The sequence below is a fragment of the Buceros rhinoceros genome, unplaced genomic scaffold (genome assembly GCF_000710305.1).
Source record: "Buceros rhinoceros silvestris isolate BGI_N320 unplaced genomic scaffold, ASM71030v1 scaffold6835, whole genome shotgun sequence".
Lineage (NCBI taxonomy): Eukaryota > Metazoa > Chordata > Aves > Bucerotiformes > Bucerotidae > Buceros > Buceros rhinoceros.
In genome coordinates, this window is record NW_010411104.1 from 105,727 (window position 1) to 128,775 (window position 23,049).

Here is a 23,049-nt window from a genome sequence, read left to right on the forward strand (position 1 = left end):
TGACATTCAGGTTAGATAGGCAGACAAGGAAGCAGTACTGTGGTGGGGTTCTGATGTGAGGAGCTGGACTTCAGATACCCTCCTGTTTCTCTGAATGCTGTCCCATATGCTGTATATGGAACAGGTCTTTCAGTCCTCACTGTCAGTGTGATGATGTGGCTTATGAGTTGTTTCCTCTTCCAAGTATTGACTCAAAAATATAAATACATTGTTTTATATGCATAAATATATGTGTAGTTTCAAAAAGTGGTTTGAAATATCTCAACAGGGGGCTTCCCAGGTGTCCTTTCAGGATGGGGAGATGAACCTCACCGGACCCACAGAACTGTTGTTGGCTCAGAGAGCCCGGCTTCCCGTCAGGTAAGAACATTTTATGTTCAGTGATGATTCAAGTGTGCTTTATGAACATGCAGGACATGACTGCACCTGTGAATTTGCATTCTGCTCTTCTATTATCTTGATCTCTTAAAACCTCCTCATTCCTTTCTTATCCTAAAAATGCACTCGATTTACATAGTGAAGCACGTATGTGCGTGACAGTCTTTCACCCTGGTCGATGAATCTGAATGACTTTATTGTGGTGTTTGTAGGCAAAGGTGAGGGGAAAACACGCTACTGTTGTATACTGTGTTTTTGCTTTCTACTCAGTCCCACAAGTATTTAATGTCTTAAGACAGAACGTTCTTGGGTAGTATATCTCAATAAATAACCAGTCAGCTGAACCATATAATCCTAAAATGATCTTTTTCAGTTAAAATGTCACATCTTCTTTTCAGTGGTAAGGTTATTGCTTTGCTGTATCCTGAAGTAGGTTTTATATCTATGTTTATACACTGTGAAAACTATAGCCAATATTTGCAATATTTCCCTGTGCATTGCCTCACTAGAGGAGTCAGATAGAATGCATCCTTTTCCTCTTTCCATTTATAACAAACCAGAGATGGCCAGTGCTTTTATAACTGGAGGTGGTAGAGATCACATTGATAGTTTGAGAAATAACTTCTATTTTGACTAGACTAAGTTTAGAGTGAAATGTAGGTACATATATAATATACATTGGAAGCCAATACAGTAAAATTTGAGAGCTTCACAGATGTAACAAGAGGAAACTAGGTGTTCTTAGGAGGTTTAATAATGAGCTTTGAGGTTTATTGTTACTGAAATCACAGGGAAAATTCTAAATGACTGAAATGAAATGAAAAAAATAATTTTGCAGATTTCATTTGTCAAACTAAAATTAACAAGCCAGGTTGCAATACCGTGTCACAAAATAGGTCAGTCACATCCTCAGATGATGGCAATAGAGTACTTGACCTTGCAAATTTAGAGCAAAGTATTTCCATGCTGATATACTGTCCCACCATAAGCTTGAATTTCATTTTTAACTGGTGAATCAGGTTGTGCTGACGTCACCTTTTTCCAGTATGTTGCATTTGTTGCACAACTGTAGTGGTATTATAGCACATTGTATGAAGAAATTAAGAAATGTTATATGGCAAACTTCTGCATGATAGCTAAAATGTCAAAATGTAATTTGTTTTGATTTTGATGATAGCGAATCATCATTTGCTACAATTCTGCAGTTTACAATTTTTTGTTTAAAAACCATGAAATAAACAGTATCTGCATGCCTGAATCTTTGTGCATTTATCCTCACAAACACCTAAGGAAAAAACAAGTGTTAATATTATGATTTTACCTACATGAGGTCTGGGAAGGAGGCGTGAAAGCCTGTGAGGAAGTTCACAAGAGCACGGACTCTAACCTTGGTGGTCTTCTGAGTTCATGCCAAGATTTTGGTAGGAGGATCACCCTTCTTTTTAAAGCATGTCAAAACTTAGTCTTTTCTGTGCAAGAGATTGAATTTCTTGGTTTCTCTTGTTCTTTGACTCATCATTTCTTTAATGGGAGATTTTTTTTGTCTTGATAACATTGTGCTTTTCAACTCATCTGTCTGCTTGCATTTTTCCTTCCTCTTGGAGGACTCCTAGCCACCTACTTTGTATGCCATTTTGTAGTTTCTTCTCTTGCATCCTGGTACTGGTACATGTTTTTAGAATGGCCTCATCGAGAAAGGAACTGGAGTGCTCTTCCAGCTTTCTCTGCACCTGCCAGGCATCCCTGTTACAAACTAGTGACTTACTACAGATGATTAGTGTTCATTGTGCAGTTATAGAACTTAGGCAGTTTATTTTCTCTTTATGCTTATTTTCTCTTTAATGGAGTATTGCTAAAGACTTCTACAGCTTGTTTCACCTGAGGTAATTATTATTCATCACCAAATATATGCACTCATTTGTCTCTTGATCTGTTAATTTGTAATGGGGATTAATCAAGCTCTGTGTATTGCTATGCTCATTTACTGTTGTCCTTATTCTTTTAATAGGGTGTTTTAGATCGTCTAAGTCCTCTTAGGAATTTTCTGAGAGCATATTATTGTTTATTGAGTTAAACAAGTCGTGGCTTGCATTTGGTATTCTTCGGATGAAGGATGTGCTAGTCATTTGCTTTTAACCTTTATAACCTGGTTTCAGTGGCTATTGGAAAGGTTCACAATAAGAAAGACCTCAGTGATACTTTTCAGAGGTGTTCAGTTTTCTGAAATGGCCAGGTCTTCTCTGGCATGTCACAAACCAGTTGATAATAAACTTACATTTCTCTAGATCTCTCAGGATTTTTGCTGAATTCTGCAAACTGTCTTGACAAGAGTATGGAATGAAAAGTGATAAGTAGTATAGATTGAGGGCCCACTCAATTAATACCTGAGCATCAGAGTGTTGAGCAGAGGTGAAGCTAGCCAGAACAAGGCATTCCCAAGAAAATTACTACATTTGTTGTAATTTTTTTATGAGATAAAATGAATTGTCTTAATCTGGATTGAGACTGATGCATTAAGGAGAAACATTGGCCAAAAAAAAAAAAAAAGGAAAAAAAATCCGAAAACAAAGCAAAGAGAAAGGAGCAGTGTTTTTTCAGAGTCCCAGTAAAATAATTCTGACAACATACACCTTGCTTGTCCTTCCTCTGTCTTTAGGAGATCTTTAAAAACAGTTTTTCCTGTAAGTGTTGAGATTAGTAGTATGATGAGTTTTTCATCAAAATTGTGAATTTTATTCAAGTATTTGAATATTAATATTCCAAATTCTTCAAACAGTGAACTTAAGAGGAATTCAGAACACATTATTTTGTAAAGCAGAATTATTGGTATTTCTATGAAATTCACAGGAATTTCCACAGTCAAAGAATTTGAGTTTTAAGGGAATGCTTTTGATTTTTGTATAGTTTTTCCTTAAAAGTGGAGAGGGGTTTTTTCTAAACTGGTTTTCCAAGAGTTTTCTTTATTAGGAGTAATAGGTTTATAAAGGAAAATAATGAGTCACTAGAGACCATCTATCTTACTGGCATCTTAATTTGATCAAGTATAAGCAGAGAAGGTTTTATTAATAAAATAATATTAAATAATAAATCTATTTTTTCCACAAGTGGTGAAACTAGCATCTTAGTATCTAATTTAACACCTTTTACATTGTTCTTTTTGAAAGAAAGTATTCTTTATCATTCTGATTTGTGCAGGTATCTTTCTTGTTGTATTTCAAGGATGTTAGGGGCGTGAAGGACCACCAAGCCATGATACCTTAAACCTTCATTTAAATAAGCTATATTGATATTAAGCGATGTTAATAAAGCTAATATTTCTGCCTAATGTGAGCTACAGCATGCTTTGGGAGAAGGAAAACCACTATTGTCCCTGCTGCTTTCACTAGAACATATTCCTTCCTGTCACTGAGTTTGGTAATCATTACGACCTACAGCACTTATGCAAAATAGCAGCTAGTCACCTAAGAAAATTATCTGTGCCTTCTCATCAGAGCACCAACCTGCCTGAGGTCAGTGCCCCTTCTCTAACTACAACCAATAATGGCTATTTCAGAGGGAAGCAGGAAAAAAGAATGCTATGATTAATGTTTTAATATGATAGTCTAGTCAGTTGAAGTTAAAGGCTTCAGGCTTGTCTTGTTTTATATTTCTCACTCAAGCAGGAAAACTGTTCCATTTGAAGAAAATCAGTTCACTGATTTAAGTAAAATTAGTTGCACATTGGGAAAATGAAATGATTGCCAGTGTGGAGGATTTTTAGCTCCTCTATTCAGAAGCTAATAGGATGGAAGTTTCTTTACCTGGATTTTCTTAAAACATTTCACTGTAAAAGTATTGGAAAACTTTTCAAAACTGTATTTCTCAGGAGTCTGAAAATTTTAATATGACTTTTTGAGAAGGAACTTTGGACTTTGAACTACCTTGAACTTTGCTAGAAGAGAGACTAGAAACATTGGGTCATGGTTTTTAATGGAATAAATAAAGACAGGACTAATGACAATCCTTTAGTAATTTCCAAATGTGTATTTTTAAAATGTATTTGTTAGTAAAGATGATTTTCAGAGTAAGGGGAGCCAAGCTAAGGCCATCAGTGTATAAAATTTTTTCCTTCCCTTCATGATCTGGACTAGGACTGAAAGATTTTTTAAAGTAACCTCAGGGTCTTGATGCTTCATAGAAGTCAGGTAGAAATTTATCACAACCTTTAATATTGAATCCCTTAGCATACTGTGCATAGAAGTACGGGTTTTGGAAACCTTGCTTTTCTTAGTTAAAATAGCTGTGTTAAAGAACGGTAAACACTAATCTAGTTGGAGGTGGATGTTTAGCTTAATAGCAGTGGATTAGTTGGAACTCAAAGGGTAATTTATGCGTAGATAATTCATTATGTGTTTTCATTATGTTCTGTTTTGCTGTCTTCCCACTTCTTTTTAGCAGAGGTCAGGGTCAGTTCCTTGGTTTAAGCACTGTAGATACATAATTAAAGCATAACTGCAGTGTTTTTTCCTTCTCTGTATTTTACTTTTTTTTTTAAGCTACTGTGTCTTTCATTAGTCTTAACAACACAGAATTGGAACAACTTGATTTAAAGAAAAAAAGACACAAAAATCTGGTGTGTGCAGACTGTCTGGTTTCTCTCTTAAACCTTTAGACAGTTAATCTCATGAGACATAAGTAATCTTAGTGAAGAAAAATATCTTGATTTCAGTAGCATCTTTACTAGATTAATGCATTTTAATTAATTAGATTAATGCATAGGGTGATTATTACCTCTTCGACCCTGAAACTGGAAGATTCTTACACTATTGTATTGTGAATATTTAAACTTTGTGGATAATTTGTTTAGTTTTGTGTAGAACAGAGAAGCTGAAATGTGCCAGTCTCTTCTAAAAGAGCGTGAATAGTTTCCTTAACTGTGCCTGGAAAGCTCCTTCTTGACTCTGCATATTCAGTTGCTTTCTTCTCTCTTTGTAGGGTGTTTTCCATCACTATTTAGATATAACTCAGTTTTTAATCAGTTGAAGATATTCATACTATTTAACATGTTAAGCTCCACTTTCTTCTTCAGGGCTTTCAAGATATTTTCATCAGACTTTTGAACATCTAGTTTAAAAGAGGGAATGAAAATTGTGGAAAATGGGGAGGAGGTGGGTGGGAAATGCTCTGTGAGATGGCTGCTCTGGAAGCTTCTCTAAAAGAATGGGTACAAATACTTTAATTACCATCAGCAACTGTACTGCTTTAATATGCAAAAGTACATGGACAGAGTCATCACCCTCTTTATTTGGATAAATCAGTCCATGCTTCCTCTTTAAAATTCCCTTTAGTAACTTGACATCACCTGTAGGTCTGTGCTCTCTGCCAAATGTCAGCACCCAGTGTTAATGGATGCTCTTCTCTCCTGGAACGGCAGCACTGGCTGGGGGGGGCTGGAGGCCCAAGCGAAGAACAAGCAAGGAAGTGCAGCTTAATAACTTCATCTGTGAGTTATCCGCATCTGAGTGATACTGCCTTTGCCTTTTACTTCGGTGTGGTCAATAAAAACACCACCCATCATGTTCAGTATATCTGCTGTGCTTTTCTATTTTCAAGGGAAACATTGACATCTTGTGCTACGAGATTTTTTTCCAGTACAGCAGCTTACTAATCTGTAGCTTTTCTTTAAAACATATGAGGAATCGAATTATCTATTCTAAGGTTTTGCTTGATCATGTGCCTGAGTTGAAGACTTACATGTAAGTGTTGTCTAAAACTGAAATGACAAAAGAGTATGCCGTTAGAATGATAAATACTTGATCTGCTTTTATTCAGTCGGTAGACTCATGACATACACGTGATGACAAGTTTTGCCCAGTAACCCATGCAGAAAGCAGCTTTTTCAAAGGGACTGTCTTCAGTATGTTTCAAAACAGTCTGCTTTAGGCTGCATCTGCCTTATTCTCCAAGAGAAATCCTACCAAGATTCTCCTAGCATTTGTAATTGGGGAAGATCAAAACGCCTTAGTGAACCAGGTCCTGCTGCAAAACTCCAAAACATTTATTTCTGGAGACAAGGTCCCTTTTAAACATCTGTGTGTTCAGTGGTTGAGATTGGTTCTTCAGTGTTATTGGATAGTTTGCAGAGAAGCTTTCAGCTCACAGATCTTTTCCCATTGCGTAGCTAACTGCTAGTTCCTGATACAGTTTTCAGGAGAGGGAGCTGTAGTATTTGACAACAAGGACACTGCCAGTCGGGAGATCAGACTGATTCACCACTGAATATGCACCACTTGAAGGTGCAGCATCCATTTAAATTTTGCTTTCCATGTTACAAATAGACTGCTGTGCGTGCTAACTACGCACATGCATATGTCATCTCTCTCTTTGCTAAACTGTACTCATCAACATTTTTAATAATATGCATGACAAGCCTTTCTGACAAATGTGATAGACTGTAGAGAATCTGGCAGAAATCAATAAACATCAAGCAATGAAGAATTTAAATAGTAAATGATCACAGCTTCTTCAGGTTGAAACTCAATAGTACAGCCTTGAATGTGGTCTTGGATGCCACAGTCAGGTCATGCTAAGCAGGTATTCTCTCTTCACTGAGACCTTTGAGGTGTGTTTTGTGCAGCAAGGATAAGGGAAGTGCCAGGGTGAATTTGAAGGAGTGCTGCCTTTCTAGTTGGGGTGAAGCCTGCAGCTCTGTTAAGTTTCACTGAGATAAGTACTTCCCAAAAGTTCATTTAGTTTGATGGCTGTAAGAATATATATCTCTACGTATTCTGTAGGAATGGGGTTGCAGACTCAGTCAAGGCAGTATTTTCTGAGGTAGGAGCTCTGTCTGCTCCTTGGAGAAGATGCAGGAGATACTAGCAGTGTATCACATTGAAGCATCGTCTGTGCATCGCTCAGCAATGCTCCCAGCCTCTCATCTCCAGCTAGCAAGTGGACTCCAGGTCCTCTATACTGACTGATAGACTAGACTTGGTTTTGTTTTGTTTTGGCTTTTTACTGCACAATGCATTTAAGATACATAGGACAGATTTAAAATAGTAGGTCACTAGTAGATTATGAACTTTTGGAATTTAATTTTTTCCTATTTTGAGTGTGGGTTTGTTTTTTAAATCTGAATATTGCAGAAAATCCATAAATTACCCTCGCTGTTGTCAATATCACAGCTATCAACCAGCAGTGGAAAGCCATTCTGCATTCTCCCACCCCCTTTAAGTTTTTTAACTTGACTCTGTCAAACTGACTAGTTGCAGAACCTTGGTGCCCTGTGTGCCTGTGGAGTTTTATCATTAGTATCCTTAAAGCTCATCCTGTTTAGGATCTCGTTCAGCCATGTCCTATTCTTAAATGCTCACTCCAGTACAGTTTAAGCCAGTGTGGACTAGTTCACTGGTTGAATTCAGCTGTTCTTGTGGGCAGGTTAAACCTGCTGGAAGATGGACAACATGAACAAATTATGTCAATTTTTACCAAGGCTCTAATCTTTGAGGTTGCTAAACAAAACAAAACAAAAACCAAAAAAACCAAACCAAACAAACAAAAAAAGAGGCTGAATTGCAGGTATCTTGCTTCTTTAAGTTTTTAATTGTCAGGCTTTCATAGTTATAATATAAAAATAATATGTCCTCAAAGATCTATTACAGTTGTTGTGAAGGGCAATTTACTTCTCAGATGTAACTAAGAATCACATTTGTTTCAGAATGAAAAGTAATTCTGACTCAATATTTTTTTAATTAAAAATATAATTCTGAAGGACCGTTTTATATATGTATATATGAATGTGCTCGTATTCTGGGTATTCAGTGCTTTAGTGTATCCATAACTTTTAGAATGTGCTGCAGTGGTTTTAAAAGTAATACACTGTACATGTGGGCTGTTTGTTTGTGGGCTATTTGTTTTCACAATGAAACCTATTTTTCTTAGTGTGTGAATTTCATGTTAGATTTAAAAATAAACATGTATGCTTTTTGGCTTTGAGCCTACTTATAACTAAGTGCATTGATTTAATATGACAGCTAACCTGTCTGTTGTGATAGCCCTCAAAAAGACTCCTGCTCCATTTTACAGTTGCTTAGGAAGACATCTCTTCTCTGGAGTACTTAAGCAACAGAGGTTATCTGGGGACAACTGTAACTTAGTAAAATTTTCCCTGTACAAATGAAAGCCTGTTCACTACTTCAGATTATTTTCTGGATCTATAGGAGTGGCTGCTTAATTTGCTTGTATAGAAAGCATATAATTTGGCTTTATAGAAATTGAAAAGGCAATAGAAGTAGCCCCCCCCTTTTTTTTTTTTTTGTTAAAAGAATTGGAGGAAGTAGAAGATGGAATTGAAAGAAGAGTTAATTTCCTATGCATCCGTTTTTGAGTTTTTGGTAATCAGCCTGACTAACTTTTCTGACCAGTTTCACAGCAAATAAAGTTTTCTAAAAAAACTTACAGGAAGATTTTGTCAGGATTTCCCTGTCTTGTTCATGGAGAGGGGAATATAGGAAACAAAAAATCAGCAACAAATAAAAATGCTTGTTGATAGTGCCTATGTTATACATATAGTAGCATGAAACTCTGTTACATTGTGATCAGTGTCTGTTTCATTTTTATGAAATATAAATTTGTTCTAGTGTCAGACTTTACCAAAAAACCCCTCCCCCAAAATCCCTAGAAACCTCCATCAGCACCACCCCCAAACTCCAAAATGAAAATAAAATTATATAAGCTTATTCCCCAGTCTTACTCCATATTCAGCTGGCCAAAGTAAGAATTCTTTTATTTGTGGGAAGTTGCTTCTGATTGATCATTATGCAACTGGGTAAAGGTTCATCACAAAAAAACCCCATAATATTCCTGCATTATTAGGAAGCAATGCCAGAATTTATCTTAGATCATTTGCAGTGATATTCCTTCTTCTGAGAGGGCTTAGCTGTGCCATGTGTTTTTTATGTTGTATCTAATCTAGTGTAACTGTGTATTGCCACATCAAGGGTGGTCACAAATTCCTCCCTTGTACCTGTGCATTTCCGCTAATTCTTGCATCAAATCAAACGATCGTAAGACCGTGGGTCAGTGAGATCAGTCAGCTGACCCCAGAGGAAGTTGTTGTACTAGTCAAAAATCACGTGGAGGGGAGGGCGGAGTGGTGCAGAGGAGTCAGCTTGGTCATCTTTCCCATCTTGCAAACATGCACTCTCTAGATCTGTTGCATGGTTTTTGGAAAAAGGTCAGAAGTCTTTTTCTCAAGAGCAGCCTGCACTTCCCTCAGTTAGATTATATACTGCCTTGAGGTGAAGACGCAAAGCTCTGTAAACAGTATAGGACTGCTGTGCAAGCGTAGAGCTTCTTATAGCTTGAATGAGTTAGAGTGTTCTAATATAAATGGAAATACCCAATAGCTGTCCACTGGCCACTAATCCTGAGCGGTCATGGTGTCCAGTACGATTTGAGGGGGGCTGGTGCTGCAGCAGATGTAGGCTGATATTGAAAGAAGGAACATGATCTGTTAGAATGCAGACCTTGCTTATTTCTCTGTTTATTTATTTATATTTAACATTCTAGCCAGTTCAAGTACCTTCCTTTTCAAATTGTGATCACCCAGAATAGCGTTAAGGTCACTGTAAGGCTGGCAGTGTAAAAGTCTCAATAGGAAATGAAACAGCACATTGCCATGAAACAGCAAAAATCTGTCAGAGATAATGTAGAGGCTTTTGTTAACAACGTTTGAGGAAGGAAACTTCCCGATAAAATGAGCTGAGTTGCACTTTTGATTGCAATTTATTCTGTTCTTTCTTTGTCAGCATGGTTGTACGGAACCAAGAGCAGAAATCAAGATATTTAAATATGATTTGACCAATTCGCTTATTGGCTTAATGTCCTTACTGTGTGATTTTCATGTTTATAATGTGTCCACATGGGGAAATTGACTGAAGCAGCTCATCTGGAGCTTAAACTGAGAACAGATAGAATAACCTTTTTTTAAACTTTTTTTTTAATGATGAAGACTCTCCTGACTTAAAAGCTTATTCTTTAATATTCTGGTTAATTTACTTAAGGGTTGACTTAGGAAACTGTCTAGTAATTGGTGTTTTTTCATTTCAAAGTACACAAATGCTAATAAAATAAATTAACGAATTTGATAGCCATTTTACATTTCATTGTATTTTTATACATTAAGTGAGGTCTGAGCCAAATATTTTTTCTATCCTTTCTGCTATCTGATCGATCAGGAGTTTGTTTCTAATACAGAGAACTCTGTGAAGCAGCGTATGAGGTGTGTTTCCCTGTGCTCTTTTTTAGTGAAATGACTAAAACAGTGGAGATTTCTGGGGAAGGTGGACCCTTGGGAATACATGTAGTGCCCTTTTTCTCATCTTTGAGTGGAAGGTAAGATATTTTCTGCATTGCTCAAGTATATTAATGAAAGGATTTCAGTTGTGGGTATCTTAAAATACCTACTATTTAACCATAAGGGAAAGAAATGCTTAAAAGAAAACGGGTCTACGACACTGTCTTCCATTACCAAAGTTACGTATAAGAAACACTCACCCCTTTGCTCATATATGTCCTTTTAATTGCGTCTGGTTTTATCCTCTGAATGGTAAACTAAACTCTGTAGAAGAATGTAATACTAAAGGTGTGGGAGCTAGAGAGTTAGTTGTTTTTTGTAGAGGTGGAGTTTTGGTTTGGTTGTGTGATGGGTTTTTATGTTTGGGTTTGTTGATGGTTTTTATTTTCCAGTTGGATTTCTCTGTGTAGGCCCTTTCTTATGACATATCAGACAAGAAAAGTAAAAACATGTCCTTGCCTGGTCATGCCTCATATTTTTCAAGCCACCAGATTTGTTTGTGTAGCACTTATAAAATGTGCACTGTACCATGAACTTTTCTTTGTCACAATACAGTTACTTTAATTATAAATGATTTAACATAATCTCTTGAGATCACAAAAGCCTATTATAGCAGCGTGCTCATATTGATGTACTGTAGTTAAGACTGTGTCAGCATTTTCCTTATAATGTTTTCCAAGCTATGTAACTCTGATTTAAAAAAAGAAAAAAAAAAGGCTGTAATTTGACATACAGAGGCTTAGCCAGAGAGTTAATTGGACACTGGCAGCCCTGAGTAAGAGATGGGAAATTGCCAATACCATAAATGATGCTATTTTATAGTAAAATGGCTGCCTATAACACAAAGACAATTATGCAAAAGTTAAAAATGTCTAATTCTTAAATGTTTCTTTACTTGTCAGCTTTCATGTAGGACAGAGGATGTGAAGTATTAAATGGCCTTGTAAAGATCTGTGTGTGTAAATGTTTTCTAGGCAAAATCTGAGTTCATTAGTGGACTCAAATTCATTCAGAGTGTTTTATTTGCCAAAAAGGAAAATAAATGTCCACCTGCTGCATGGAAAAATGTCATCGCTGTCTCAAGAAGAAAGTTGGTCTTCGATGGGAACTGTAGGAGGTCTGCGTTGTGTCCTTGGCTTTCCAGGCTGCCTGTTAAGTCTTGAGAAAGGCACTTGCATTTGTTACCCCATCATGAAATGCAGACAATAGTTCTTTGTTATAGGCCTGCCATAAGTGTTGTAGTGTGTACACTGTACTTCGAGTTCATTACGCTAAAAATGTGATGGAATTGCAAGCTTTTGAAATTAGTAATACTGTAATACAGTTCTGTACTGAGGTGTGACTGTGTAGGGTGTAGGTTTTAAAGACCCCCATGAAGAAGAGATGGAGTTCCTTGGTCTACATTGCATGCATGTTAATATGTCCTTATTTACAAATGTTTTTAGGGGTCCGTCGGAGCAAAGGGGTTTTTGACAGAAGGACTACTTGTTTAGACAGTTGTCTTCAAATTTTAATGACACTTGGCAGAACCATACCAGTATCTTTGTAAAAGCACTAGTGTGACTTAGATAGCTTGTCTGTCTTATTCAATCAAGCCTGAGACTGGTGTATAAATTTTAACGCATCATAACTTGAGAAAGTACAGAAGAGCATCTTTTATTTCTGTTAATGACAAGATACAGTTTATGGGGGCACACTGGCCGTGACTAACTTGGTCTGGTATTTCACTTGTAAAGTTATCTTCTAATAAGGTGATGCTGGCTTTAGCCTAGTGATGCTGCAGAGCAAAACTTTTCTTGAGGTAGTTAAAACATTGTATTAATTTACAAAATCTTAGATTATACAGGAACTGCAAAACTAATGGAAATAATTTTTCTCCTTTCTTTTGCTCTTACAATTAAAAAAGGAAATTAAAATTTAATAATCCATTAAAATAATGCTAAAATTGTGGAAAAAAAAGTAATGGAGCTATGAATTTAAACTGCCACAGCATATGTAACTCAAGCTGCTCATTCAGATACTACAGCACACAAGTTTCAGACAGGTGGGCAATCCTACTGCGTTATGTGGATGCAGCATCTAAGAACAACAGAATCAGTGAGCAAATGACTGAATTTGTAATTTCTTCTATTTCTCTACTCCTATTGGTTTGCATCTTAGTGTAATTATATTTCATTAGTTCTTAGGGTTGAGGTGTTTGATTGCCACTAGTTGGATGTTTGTCATCAAGAAGGCTGCAGCCTCTTGCCACCACTGCCCCTTTGAATCCTTCAGTGAAGGGTAACACAAGTTGCAAGCAAACTTTTATGTGATAGATTAATTTTTTTTTCCGTTAGGTGTTTTGAAGAAGTAATATTCAGTAGGAACCAAGTTTTCACTTAAAGTACATTGATATGACGAATATAAATTTTTTAATCCTATTATAGAGTAAATCTTAAATCAGATGCATGGTGAACGCAGTGTCATTTGAAATAGTTAATGATGTGCTGTGAATCTGTTGAATGGACTTAAATATGAGGGGCAGTCATGAATTTGAGAAAAAATACAATACTTCTGTTTTGTGATTGGAGTGCTGGCATGTTGGAAATTGCACATTAATATTTTATGGAGCGTAGCCAATAGAAAATGGTCTCTAAAGGTCATCTGTCTTTGATGCTGATGTGGTATGGAAATTCAGTGGCTAAAACTTGATTATAAAAAGCCTTCAAAGCATGCAGTTGTCAGGTCTTTTTGACCATTATACTGGTATCACTGGCTGTATCTATGTTGAGTTGCAGTCTGCAATAGAGAGATGCTCCAGGTACTGGCGCTCCCAGCACTGTTAGCCAGACTGGACTTTTGCACCACCCACAATTGTTCACTTAACCCATTATTGGAAATTTCGGTGCTACATTTGAGTTTTCAATTGACGCGTAACCTGGTAACGAACAACTTAGGTTTTATGTTCTGCTGCTCTCCTACCACATGACTACATTATTGTCCTGTATCAAAACAAGGGACTTTGGCAACTGAAAAGTTTCAGAGACTTCTCAGGTGTGGAAATAGTGGGGGTTTTTTACCTTACTGTAATGCCTATTTAGTTTATTTTAGTCAAGTTAGAAGATTATTCTTAATCTGTTTGTGCTATTCTTTGGAGCGATGTAATCTTACTTAGCAGCAGAAAAAATATTGCATAAGCTACATTCAGGTTTTTAATTGTATGGGGAGATCTAGGTGTTTCCCTCTCTTTCTCCAAGTATGATCTACAGGATTTAATGCTTCCTAAAGTTCTAGCAAGTAATATAGCAGTAGTGCGCAGCAATTTTTCTTGGTGTTTCTTGCAATCCCCTCCCTTTTAGTAAAAGTGTGAGCTGGAAATCTTTTGTCTGGGTTAAGCATTTCATAATGGTCTAGTCTATCTCGTCTCATACCCAGTAGAGATTAGTATTTTTAGTTGCTGTAAAATCAGACCAGCAGAATAAGGATAGTTTTCACTTGCAGTTTTTTGCCTTTTAGGATGCTGGGGCTCTTCATCCGTGGTATTGAAGAAAATAGCAGATCTATGCGTGATGGGCTTTTCCATGAAAATGAATGCATTGTGAAGATTAACCATGTGGACCTTACAGATAAAACCTTTGCACAGTAAGTGCTGGTGTACTGATACCATTAATTAGCCAGGATTTTATACAATGCTGTGTTTATTAAGTAATTCATACAAAGGAATTAATATCTTTTTCAGATAAAATGCCTGTAAAATTGATACCTGGCAGAAACTTTGTAGTTTTATTTCTGAAACCTCCAAATAAGGTGAAATTTGAGAGTAATCTTCTTGTAGTCTTAATGAGTCTATTGTGCTAACTTAATTTAAATAACAGTACATTTTTAATAGTTATCTTCCCTTTCTAATTCTTCTGTTACTTTTTTCCACATTTTCTTTGTAATTTTTTCCTCATAAGACCTTCAGAATGAGTCAACATTGCAGCATGTTTTTTAACGTTGTTTTGCAAATGAAATAAGGTGGGGGGTTTTGGTGCTGTAGCTTTTTGAGCATTTAATTTTTAAAAAATGCCAGTACTGTCAAACTATGATTAGTTGAATGGTCTTACCTCTTATGACTTTTATTAACAATTTGTTGGCATTTATTATCTATCTCAAATTATTTTAAGTAAAGAATGCTTTGATCAGCTGTGAATTCATGTGACCGTTGCACAAAAGAATAGCCTCTCAAATTTCACAGATGTTTACTGTAGTAATTAAATAGAAATTTGTTTTTACTTTTAATCCATATGTTTAGACAGCTGAGTGATTGTTTATAATATAACAAAAACCTATTGAGTTCTCAAGGGAGTGGAGGCTTAACTTTCTAAACAGTAAGCCAAATGTTAAGGCTTCTAGACTAAAATCAAATACATAATTTCACTGTTAGGGATAAATATTTGCAAAATAGTTTCATAAAACCAGCATAGTTCTGTAGGGCAGGTACTACCTTGTTTCTGAGGCTGTGCTTTCTGTCTCCTGAGAGTTTTTTGAGTTAATGCTTTCTGCATTTTTGGTGGTAAGTATATTCTGCTGTGATATAGTACATGCCATTTTCTTCCACCTATAGAAAGTTCCTACATAAGGTATCAGCTTTATCAGAACGTAAGTGTTGTTACTGTATTAAAATGTTCGTTGCCTCACCTGTGTGGTTTTGTAATGAAGAACTTTCCTTTCCACATGAGATATTGCCTGAATCAAAACCTCTCTTTTCAAAATCGCATATGAGCTTTTTTTTTTTACAAATATGTTGTCTCCTTTTGTGTTCTCTTGAGAATGTAGCTAGATCTCCAGAGACTTTAAGTCCATGAGGTATATGTAGAGTGGAGGACTCCACATATTTTTCTATAGAGTTACTAGATTTTGGGAGAGTTAGAAATACTGCAGTAAACTTTCCAGCTCTCTGTCAGGCTTTCCTTCAAAATAAGAAATTCAGGACATTTCTCGTTCTCCAAGTTTGTGTAAAGTTTTGGGAGTCGGAAGAGATATTTGCAAAGACAATTGTAAAGTTAGACAGGCCAGTCTTGTTAAATGATCACTCTGTCATTGGGTGAGGGAGAAAAGTGACTAAAAGGCGATTCAGAGCAGAGCCTAGTTTAGTTGGTTTAAGTCACTTTATGTTACAAAACAAGTAGTGTGGTTGCAGTGGCATCAGGGCAGTGAGGACTCAATGTCATTTTGGGGATTGGGGGTGTGTGTTTAAGGAAGGCAAGAGACCAGCATGGCTGAGTTGAGACCTGCTGGTCGAAGGAAGAACTGCACAGGCAGCAGAAGCAGGGACAGGTACCCTCTGAAGAGTAAAGGAATGCTGCCCAGTTGTGTTGGGATGGGGTCAGGAAGATCAAGGTGCAGCTAGAGCTGAACTTGGCAAGGAATGCAAAGAATAGTAAGAGCCTTAGAGTTTGTCAGCCAGAAAAGGCAGGTCAAAGAAAGCATACCTCCCCAATGAACAAGACTGTTAAGCTGGTAACCACAGACAAGGAGAAGGCTGGGGCACTCAACAACTATTTTGCCTCAATCTTCTCTGGCAACTTCTCACACCTCCCGAGTAAATAGGGCACCAGATGGGGACCAGACCCTCCTACTATAAGAGAAGATTAGGATTGTAACCACCTGAGGAACCTGAAGATATGTAAGTCTATGGAACCTGATGAGATGCATCCCAGAGTGCTGAGGGAATTGGCTGATGTAGTTGCTAAGCTACCCTCCATGATATTTGAAAAGTCTTGGCAGTCAGGTGAAGTCCCTGGTGACTGGAGAAAGGGAAACATTGTACCCATTTTACAAAGGGTAGAAAGGAGGACCCTGGGAACTATCGACCTTCAGCCTCACCTTTGTGCCTGGGAATATCATGGAACAGATCCTTGTAGAAGCTCTGCTAAGGCACACGGAGGACAGGGACATGACTTGAGACAGCCAGCAAGGCTGGCAAGTCCTCCCTGACCAACCAACCGAGTGGCCTCTACAATGGAGTGACTACATCAGTGGACAAGGGAATAACATCCCTTGTCAAATGTCATCTGTCCCTGATGAATGTCATCTGTCTGGACTTCTGTGAAGCCTTTGACATGGTCACCCACAACATCCTTCTTTCTAAGTGGGAGAGATACAAATTTGATGGCTGGCCTGTTTGGTGGATAAGGAATTGGTTGGACAGTCACTTCCAGAGCATAGTGGTTAATGGCTCGATGTCCAGATGGAGACCAGTGACAAGTGGTGTCCCTCAGGGGTCCATACTGGGACCAGTGCTGTTTAATGTCTTCATCAGTGACACAGGCAGTGGGATTGACTGCACCCTCAGCAAGTTTGCAGATGGCACCGAGCTGAGTGGTGCAGTTGACACACCTGAGGGACAGGATGCCATCCCAAGGTACTAGGACAATTTGAGAGGTGGGCATGTGTGAACACTGTGGAGTTCAGCAAGGCTGAGTGCAAGATCCTGCATCAATAGAGGCTGGGGGATGAAGGTATTGAGAGCAGCCTTGCTGAGAGGGACTTGGGGCTACTGGTGGATGAAGGGCTGGACATGAGCCAACAATATGTGCTTGCAGGCCAGAAGGCCAACTGTATCCTGGTCTGCATCAAAAGCAGCATGGCCAGCAGATTGAGGGAGGTGATCCTCCTGCTCCTCTCCACTCTGAGACCCCACATTGAGTCCTGTGTCCAGCTCTGGAGTCTTCAGCACAAGAAAGATGTGGACCTGTTGAAAAGGGTCCAGAGGAGGGCCACAAAAATAATCAGAGGGATGGAGCACCTCTGCTCTGAGGACAGGCTGAGAGACTTGGAGTTGTTCAGCTTGGAGAAGACAAAGCTCCGAGGAGACTTTATTGCAGCCTTTCAGTATTTCAAGGGGGTATGAGAAAGATAGGGACAATCTTTTTAGCAAGGCGTGTTGTGACAGGACAAGGGGTGGCAGTTTTAAACTGAAAGAGGGGAGATTTAGACTAGATATAAGGAAGACATTTTTTACAGTAAGGGTGGTGGAACACTGAAAGAGGTTGCTCAGAGAGGTGGTAGATGCCCCATTCCAGGAAATGTTCAAAGTCAGATTGGATGAGACTTTGAGTTCTGATCTAGTTGAAGATGTCCTTGCCCATTGCAGGGGAGTTGGATTAGATGACCTCTAGAGGTCCTTTCTAATCCAGACCATTCTGTGATTCTCTTTTGGACAAGCTCTAGTCTATGTCCTGTTACCTCGTTCTGCTGAACTGCCTTCCAGAATAGTCTTCTAAATCATCTCTCTTCCTTGGCTGTTGAGAATGGCTAAAGAAAGCAGTTTTTCAGGTTGAAACTGATCTCAATGAATAAATCTTTAGCTTTCATCTGGCATGGCATACTAACCTGACAGAAGTCCAAGTTACAGATATGCAGTAATTGTAATGGATGCGAAGAAGGATTGTCCCAACAACTACTGACCCAGAAAATAGTAACCAGATTTTCCTTTGGGAGGAAAAATCCGTTTGCTAGTTTCAGATTGACATTTCTTCACAACCCTTATAAAAGCTGGTTTAACACTTTATGACGACTGTTATATACTGTCTCTGTTTTCAGCAGAGACTTTCTAGTATTGCTTCTGATGATTGCTGCTTGTGCAGCTGTAATAGCAGCAGCCTACTTTATTCCCATCTTTATAATATTTTTATATATTGGGACTGTTGTTCTGCTTTTTCATTTGCTGTTAATCTATTTTATTACATTCTGTTGTGTTGCAGAGTTTCTAGCACCTCTTTTAATTGACTCCCTTATTTCTTTAAAGTATGCATTTGGGGTCTCAGGAAATGTAAATTTCTCCATCCATTATTTTTTCTCTTTGAAGTGCTGCCAGTTATTTTGCCCCTGAAGACTGCATTTAGTCTTTCCCACAGGATGAGTTGGGTTATTCCCCCTATTTTTCGTTTGAAGGAGATATTTTATTTTCTCTTTCATATATTTAAAATATTCATCTCCTGAGTTACTAAATTCCCTTGTAATGTATGACCAAGTGGCTACTTGCAAGAATGAAGATAGGGTGTGAACGAAACCCGGTTAAGATTTTACATCCTTATGCTGGGAGCATGCCATGGTTTTCACAATGAGGATAAGGTTTGTTCTTGAAAACCTTCACAGGTTGAAGGTGAGCAGGTAACCTATAACCCCTAAAGATGCACTGGAACAGTCCTGGTACAGTTCTGAAACCTAACCCACAAGGATGGGGCTGCAAGAATACCTTCCTGCATCACTCTCCCTGCTACGTTTTTTTCCCAAGAAAGGAGAAAACTGCAGAGAAACTGCCAATTTCTCTTCTGGCAGTGTCTTCTGTCAATGAATGTGGTTATTCTTACTCTTGGTGCACATACACTCAGTGTAGCCAAGATGGTTCTTTCCCACAGCAATATCTATTGGGACCGCCTCCCTGACTTCAGTGACTCCATGCTGCAAAAAACCCTTTTGAAAGAGCCGCTCCTTTCCACTACCTACAGCTGCAAGGTGGAGGTATTTGTGCAGCTCTTTTGATCTGGGAAAGCAGTAGGTGTGTATTCAAGATGATAGTGTTTGTGGTGGCTTCCTTTCTGTATCGGTGTACGAAACTTTATTTTGGAAGTACTTTGAACACTGACGCGTATTGCATAACTGAGTGTAAATCCAAAGCCAAGACTTCAGTGAAATACTGACTTTGCCTGACTGACAAACATGCTGTAGAAAGGTAGGAGATGTGTAAACTGTTCTAAAGAAGATCCCATGATTTATTTAAAAATTAATGTGGCTGTTACTTACCCTTTTAACCTGATTCTGCTGAGCAGAAGTTCTTGATTTTTCATTCTCAAAATTAGCTTCAATTGTTACTTCTGTTGGTACTTGAGTTTTCTTCTGCACTTTGGAAGAAAATCTTCATCAGAAAGCAGGAGAGGAAAGAGAAAAGTCTCCTTTGTCCCTTTAGAATCCGGAGTTCTTAAACCGTCTTGATTGACCAAATCTACAGGTGGTTCAAAATCCAGGGAAGGCTTTATGAACAGTTGCTTTTGCCGACTTGTCCTAATTGCCTTGCAGTGCGTGGGAACCCACTGTATTGTTACCGTGTTATGGGTTCAGGAGGAGTAATTGCATTAAATGCTGTAACACAGTTTCTGGTGTTGCAGTTGAGCACATCTATAAAGATGTTGATTAAGTAAGGTTCACATATCCACCTTAGCAAGAGGTTACTGCTTGAAAGATGTGAATAATATCTACCTATTTATTTATCCATTTATGTAGAAACGCACAAATATTTGCACCTTTTTGGTCAGCAGGTTTTTTTCTGGTGTCTACATATCCCATACCATCATCCTTTTCTATTGCACCATTTGCAGTCGCCGTATTTCTTCTGCAGATGTCCTTTTTCTTATTGCAGCAGTTGCATGAGGAATGATGAAGGAATCTGAGTGGCAGTTAGACTGTACTCGGAAAAAATAGAGCTTGCTCAGAGATGTGTGAACAATTGGTAATAAGTGCTCAGCGTGCATCAATAAGAAAGTAAGTAACAGACAGACAAACGCTTGAAAAAAGTAGCAAGCTATAACTTCAGGAGTCTTTGGATGAGATTTTGCCATCAGAATTTCCCTTCCTGGTGCTCCACCTAAAGAATTGGGTTCACTAGTTTCTTCTGGCTGATGTTTTCACCGCACCCTAGAAATCCTGACAGGTGTGCTGTTCCCACTAGAAATGTAAGGAAATGCTGTAGTTTAGAGATCTTATTTCATGTGTACCCTTTAGAAAAGGGACCCTGTAGTTGACAAGGTAAAGTTATTTCTTCACCTTTTAGATAAATTTTTGTGTTATTCTCCGTTAGCTTCAAACTTTGCTCAATTTTCTGGTTTGTTATCTAAGTTTTTATACCTTTCTTTTAAAGGGCTCAGGACATCTTCCGTCAGGCAATGAAATTTCAGAGTGTCATCTTGGAAGTCCTTCCTCCATATAATCGAGAACAATACGAGAAGTCTGCTATTGCTCCTCTTTGTTTCCTGGATAATGAAGAAGGAGTTCCAAAAACAAAGATTCCACCTCCCATTCATCCAAAACCTGCTCTGAAAACAAATCTTTCTGGAGCAAGCAGCTTGGAGGCAGGTGTACAGGCAACACTACAAGCTAAGAGCCCCAACCTCCAGCGTGTAGGTAGAAAGTCATCTTCTCCCTCACTGTCTCCCCTTATGGGCTTTGGCAATAAAAAAAATGCAAAGAAAATAAAGATAGACTTGAAAAAAGGTAAGTCTTTGAAGACAGTATGATCTGTTTTGTATCATGTTCTCTATTGTGATATCTTAACTTTTAACTACTGACATTAAAAGTACAAGTTATTTGCAGTTTAGAAGTTCCAAAACTTCCAAGATTTAATGGAATGTTACTGGTAATGTTATTGATGCATGTTATCCAGACATACTGATTTTTAAAACATCTCAGTTAGTGATTATGCGGAAGGCATTTTATTAGTAACATTCAGTATTCAGAGATGCTTTCGCCTTTTCCCAAGTACAGAATAAAAATTTGAACTGTCTGCTGATGACCTTTGTTATGTTTATTTGTATCTGCTAATTGACCATAGCACTGTTACAACATTCTTCTAAAGATATTTTAGAAAATACACTCCACTCTGTTTTGTGTTATCTGAGAAGTGAACCACAAATTTACCTGTCTCTTTTATTTTCGGCAAACCTTTTCTTTCTGTCTGTATTTATTCAGCTGTCAGCAGGTCAAATTTTGTGTGTATGTCTTTAATTGCTGCTCCGTACAAGTGTCTTGTCTTTGCATGGAGTTACAAGTTTATGCACATGTAGTAAAATGTGCTTGAATGGATTCCAATTAGCATTTGTATTTTCTGTTTAATTTCTGTCTCTTATTTGGCTGAGAGTTAAATCTGATGCTAGAAGTGGACCTTTTAAAAAACTGTCTGTGGCTTTATTCTTCTAACACATAATGAATGTAATCAAGCTGTCATTTCCTAATTTTTGTTAACTTATCACTCGTTTTTACTTCTGAACTCTTCTGCTTTGCATTAACAAAACCTACTTCAGAATTTCCCCCATTTTAGATGTAATGCTTTTGATTTTGAAACAGTAATATATTTTTAGAAATTATAGGAATGTGATACTGACATGATACCTCTGAAAACTATCACACGGGTAGCAGTCTTGCTTGATACAGATCACCTGGTTGATTTTGGTGGCTTATAAGCAATACCTGCTAATATTGATTTTACTCCCTAATTATTTGTTTAAACAATTATCTATTAACACTTAAGGTTTTTTCCAAGCAGCAAACAACTTCACTAATGGAAGCTTTGAAATATTACTGTCCTTTCTTAACAGCATGTTGTTAGCAGCTTCTGCATTTTCCACTTTTCACCAAGTTTCAGTAAAACCTGCTAAATTATATTTATCCTCATAAATAAACAATTCTGATTGCAGTGATTTGCTTCAAAGACTGTTGACATTAATGTGAATACTAGAACCACTCAGAGAAAAGATAAATGCTTTTAAAAAGAGAGTTCTCACTTGTTTAGTACTGTTGTGGGCTATCCAAAAGTATTTCCATGTGTAGCTGTTGCAGCAAGATTTGAGCATATGTTCTGACATTGATAGAACTCGTCTCTATTTTTTTTTTGCTTCTTTTTTAGAGTTAACCTTAATTAGTGTCTGTGATAAGTTGCTGACATTGTTTCCTTTAAAGGATCATCGTTTGCTTGTTGAAATTTATGTTGGGAGTTCTTTATCTGACCTTCTAGGTCCAGAAGGACTTGGTTTCACCGTGGTTACCAGAGACTCTTCAGTACATGGTCCTGGTCCGATTTTTGTGAAGAATATTTTACCAAAAGGTGCAGCAGTAAAAGATGGTCGTTTGCAGTCAGGAGACAGAATCCTGGAGGTTAGGATAAACATCCATTGTATTTGCATTATTGAGTACCAAAATATTAAATACGGGTTTTGGCATAAATATTTTGTTTCCTCATATGTACTGCTGATGTATGGAATTACAGTTCTTGACCTTGGTTGAAGGAGGAAAAAAAAAGTCTAGTGGCTTTTTTACTGTCAACAGATATTTTACATTGCGATTTGGAAAAAGTTGCTCTTCACAAGTGTCCATGGGATGTTTAAACAAGGGGGACCTGATAAAATCTTGGTTCTTAGAACAAATAAATACATCAGTTCAGAAACAACAGGTCTTGCCTCTTCAGCCACGTTCAAAAAGCTTTGATTAGTATCAAGGTGGTTTAGTGCTCATTGTAAGGCAGTTTTGCTCAAATCAGTTTGTTTAAAATTTTCAGGTATCTTATGACTTACAATCTCATTATCTAATGGATTATTTTTACT

At 37.7% G+C, this 23,049-nt stretch overlaps 1 protein-coding gene across 1 annotated transcript in view; it reads left to right on the forward strand.

The window, feature by feature from the left end:
* The window catches only part of PARD3B (par-3 family cell polarity regulator beta), a gene marked incomplete at both ends in the record, with an annotated part of 80,004 nt that overhangs the window by 55,589 nt on the left and 1,366 nt on the right, over positions 1-23,049 (forward strand). The window contains 5 exons of the mRNA XM_010135877.1: positions 269-360; positions 10,666-10,752; positions 14,210-14,335; positions 20,595-20,947; positions 22,464-22,603. Coding sequence (XP_010134179.1) covers positions 269-360; positions 10,666-10,752; positions 14,210-14,335; positions 20,595-20,947; positions 22,464-22,603 — 798 coding nt within the window. The remainder of the gene's footprint in view (positions 1-268; positions 361-10,665; positions 10,753-14,209; positions 14,336-20,594; positions 20,948-22,463; positions 22,604-23,049) is intronic.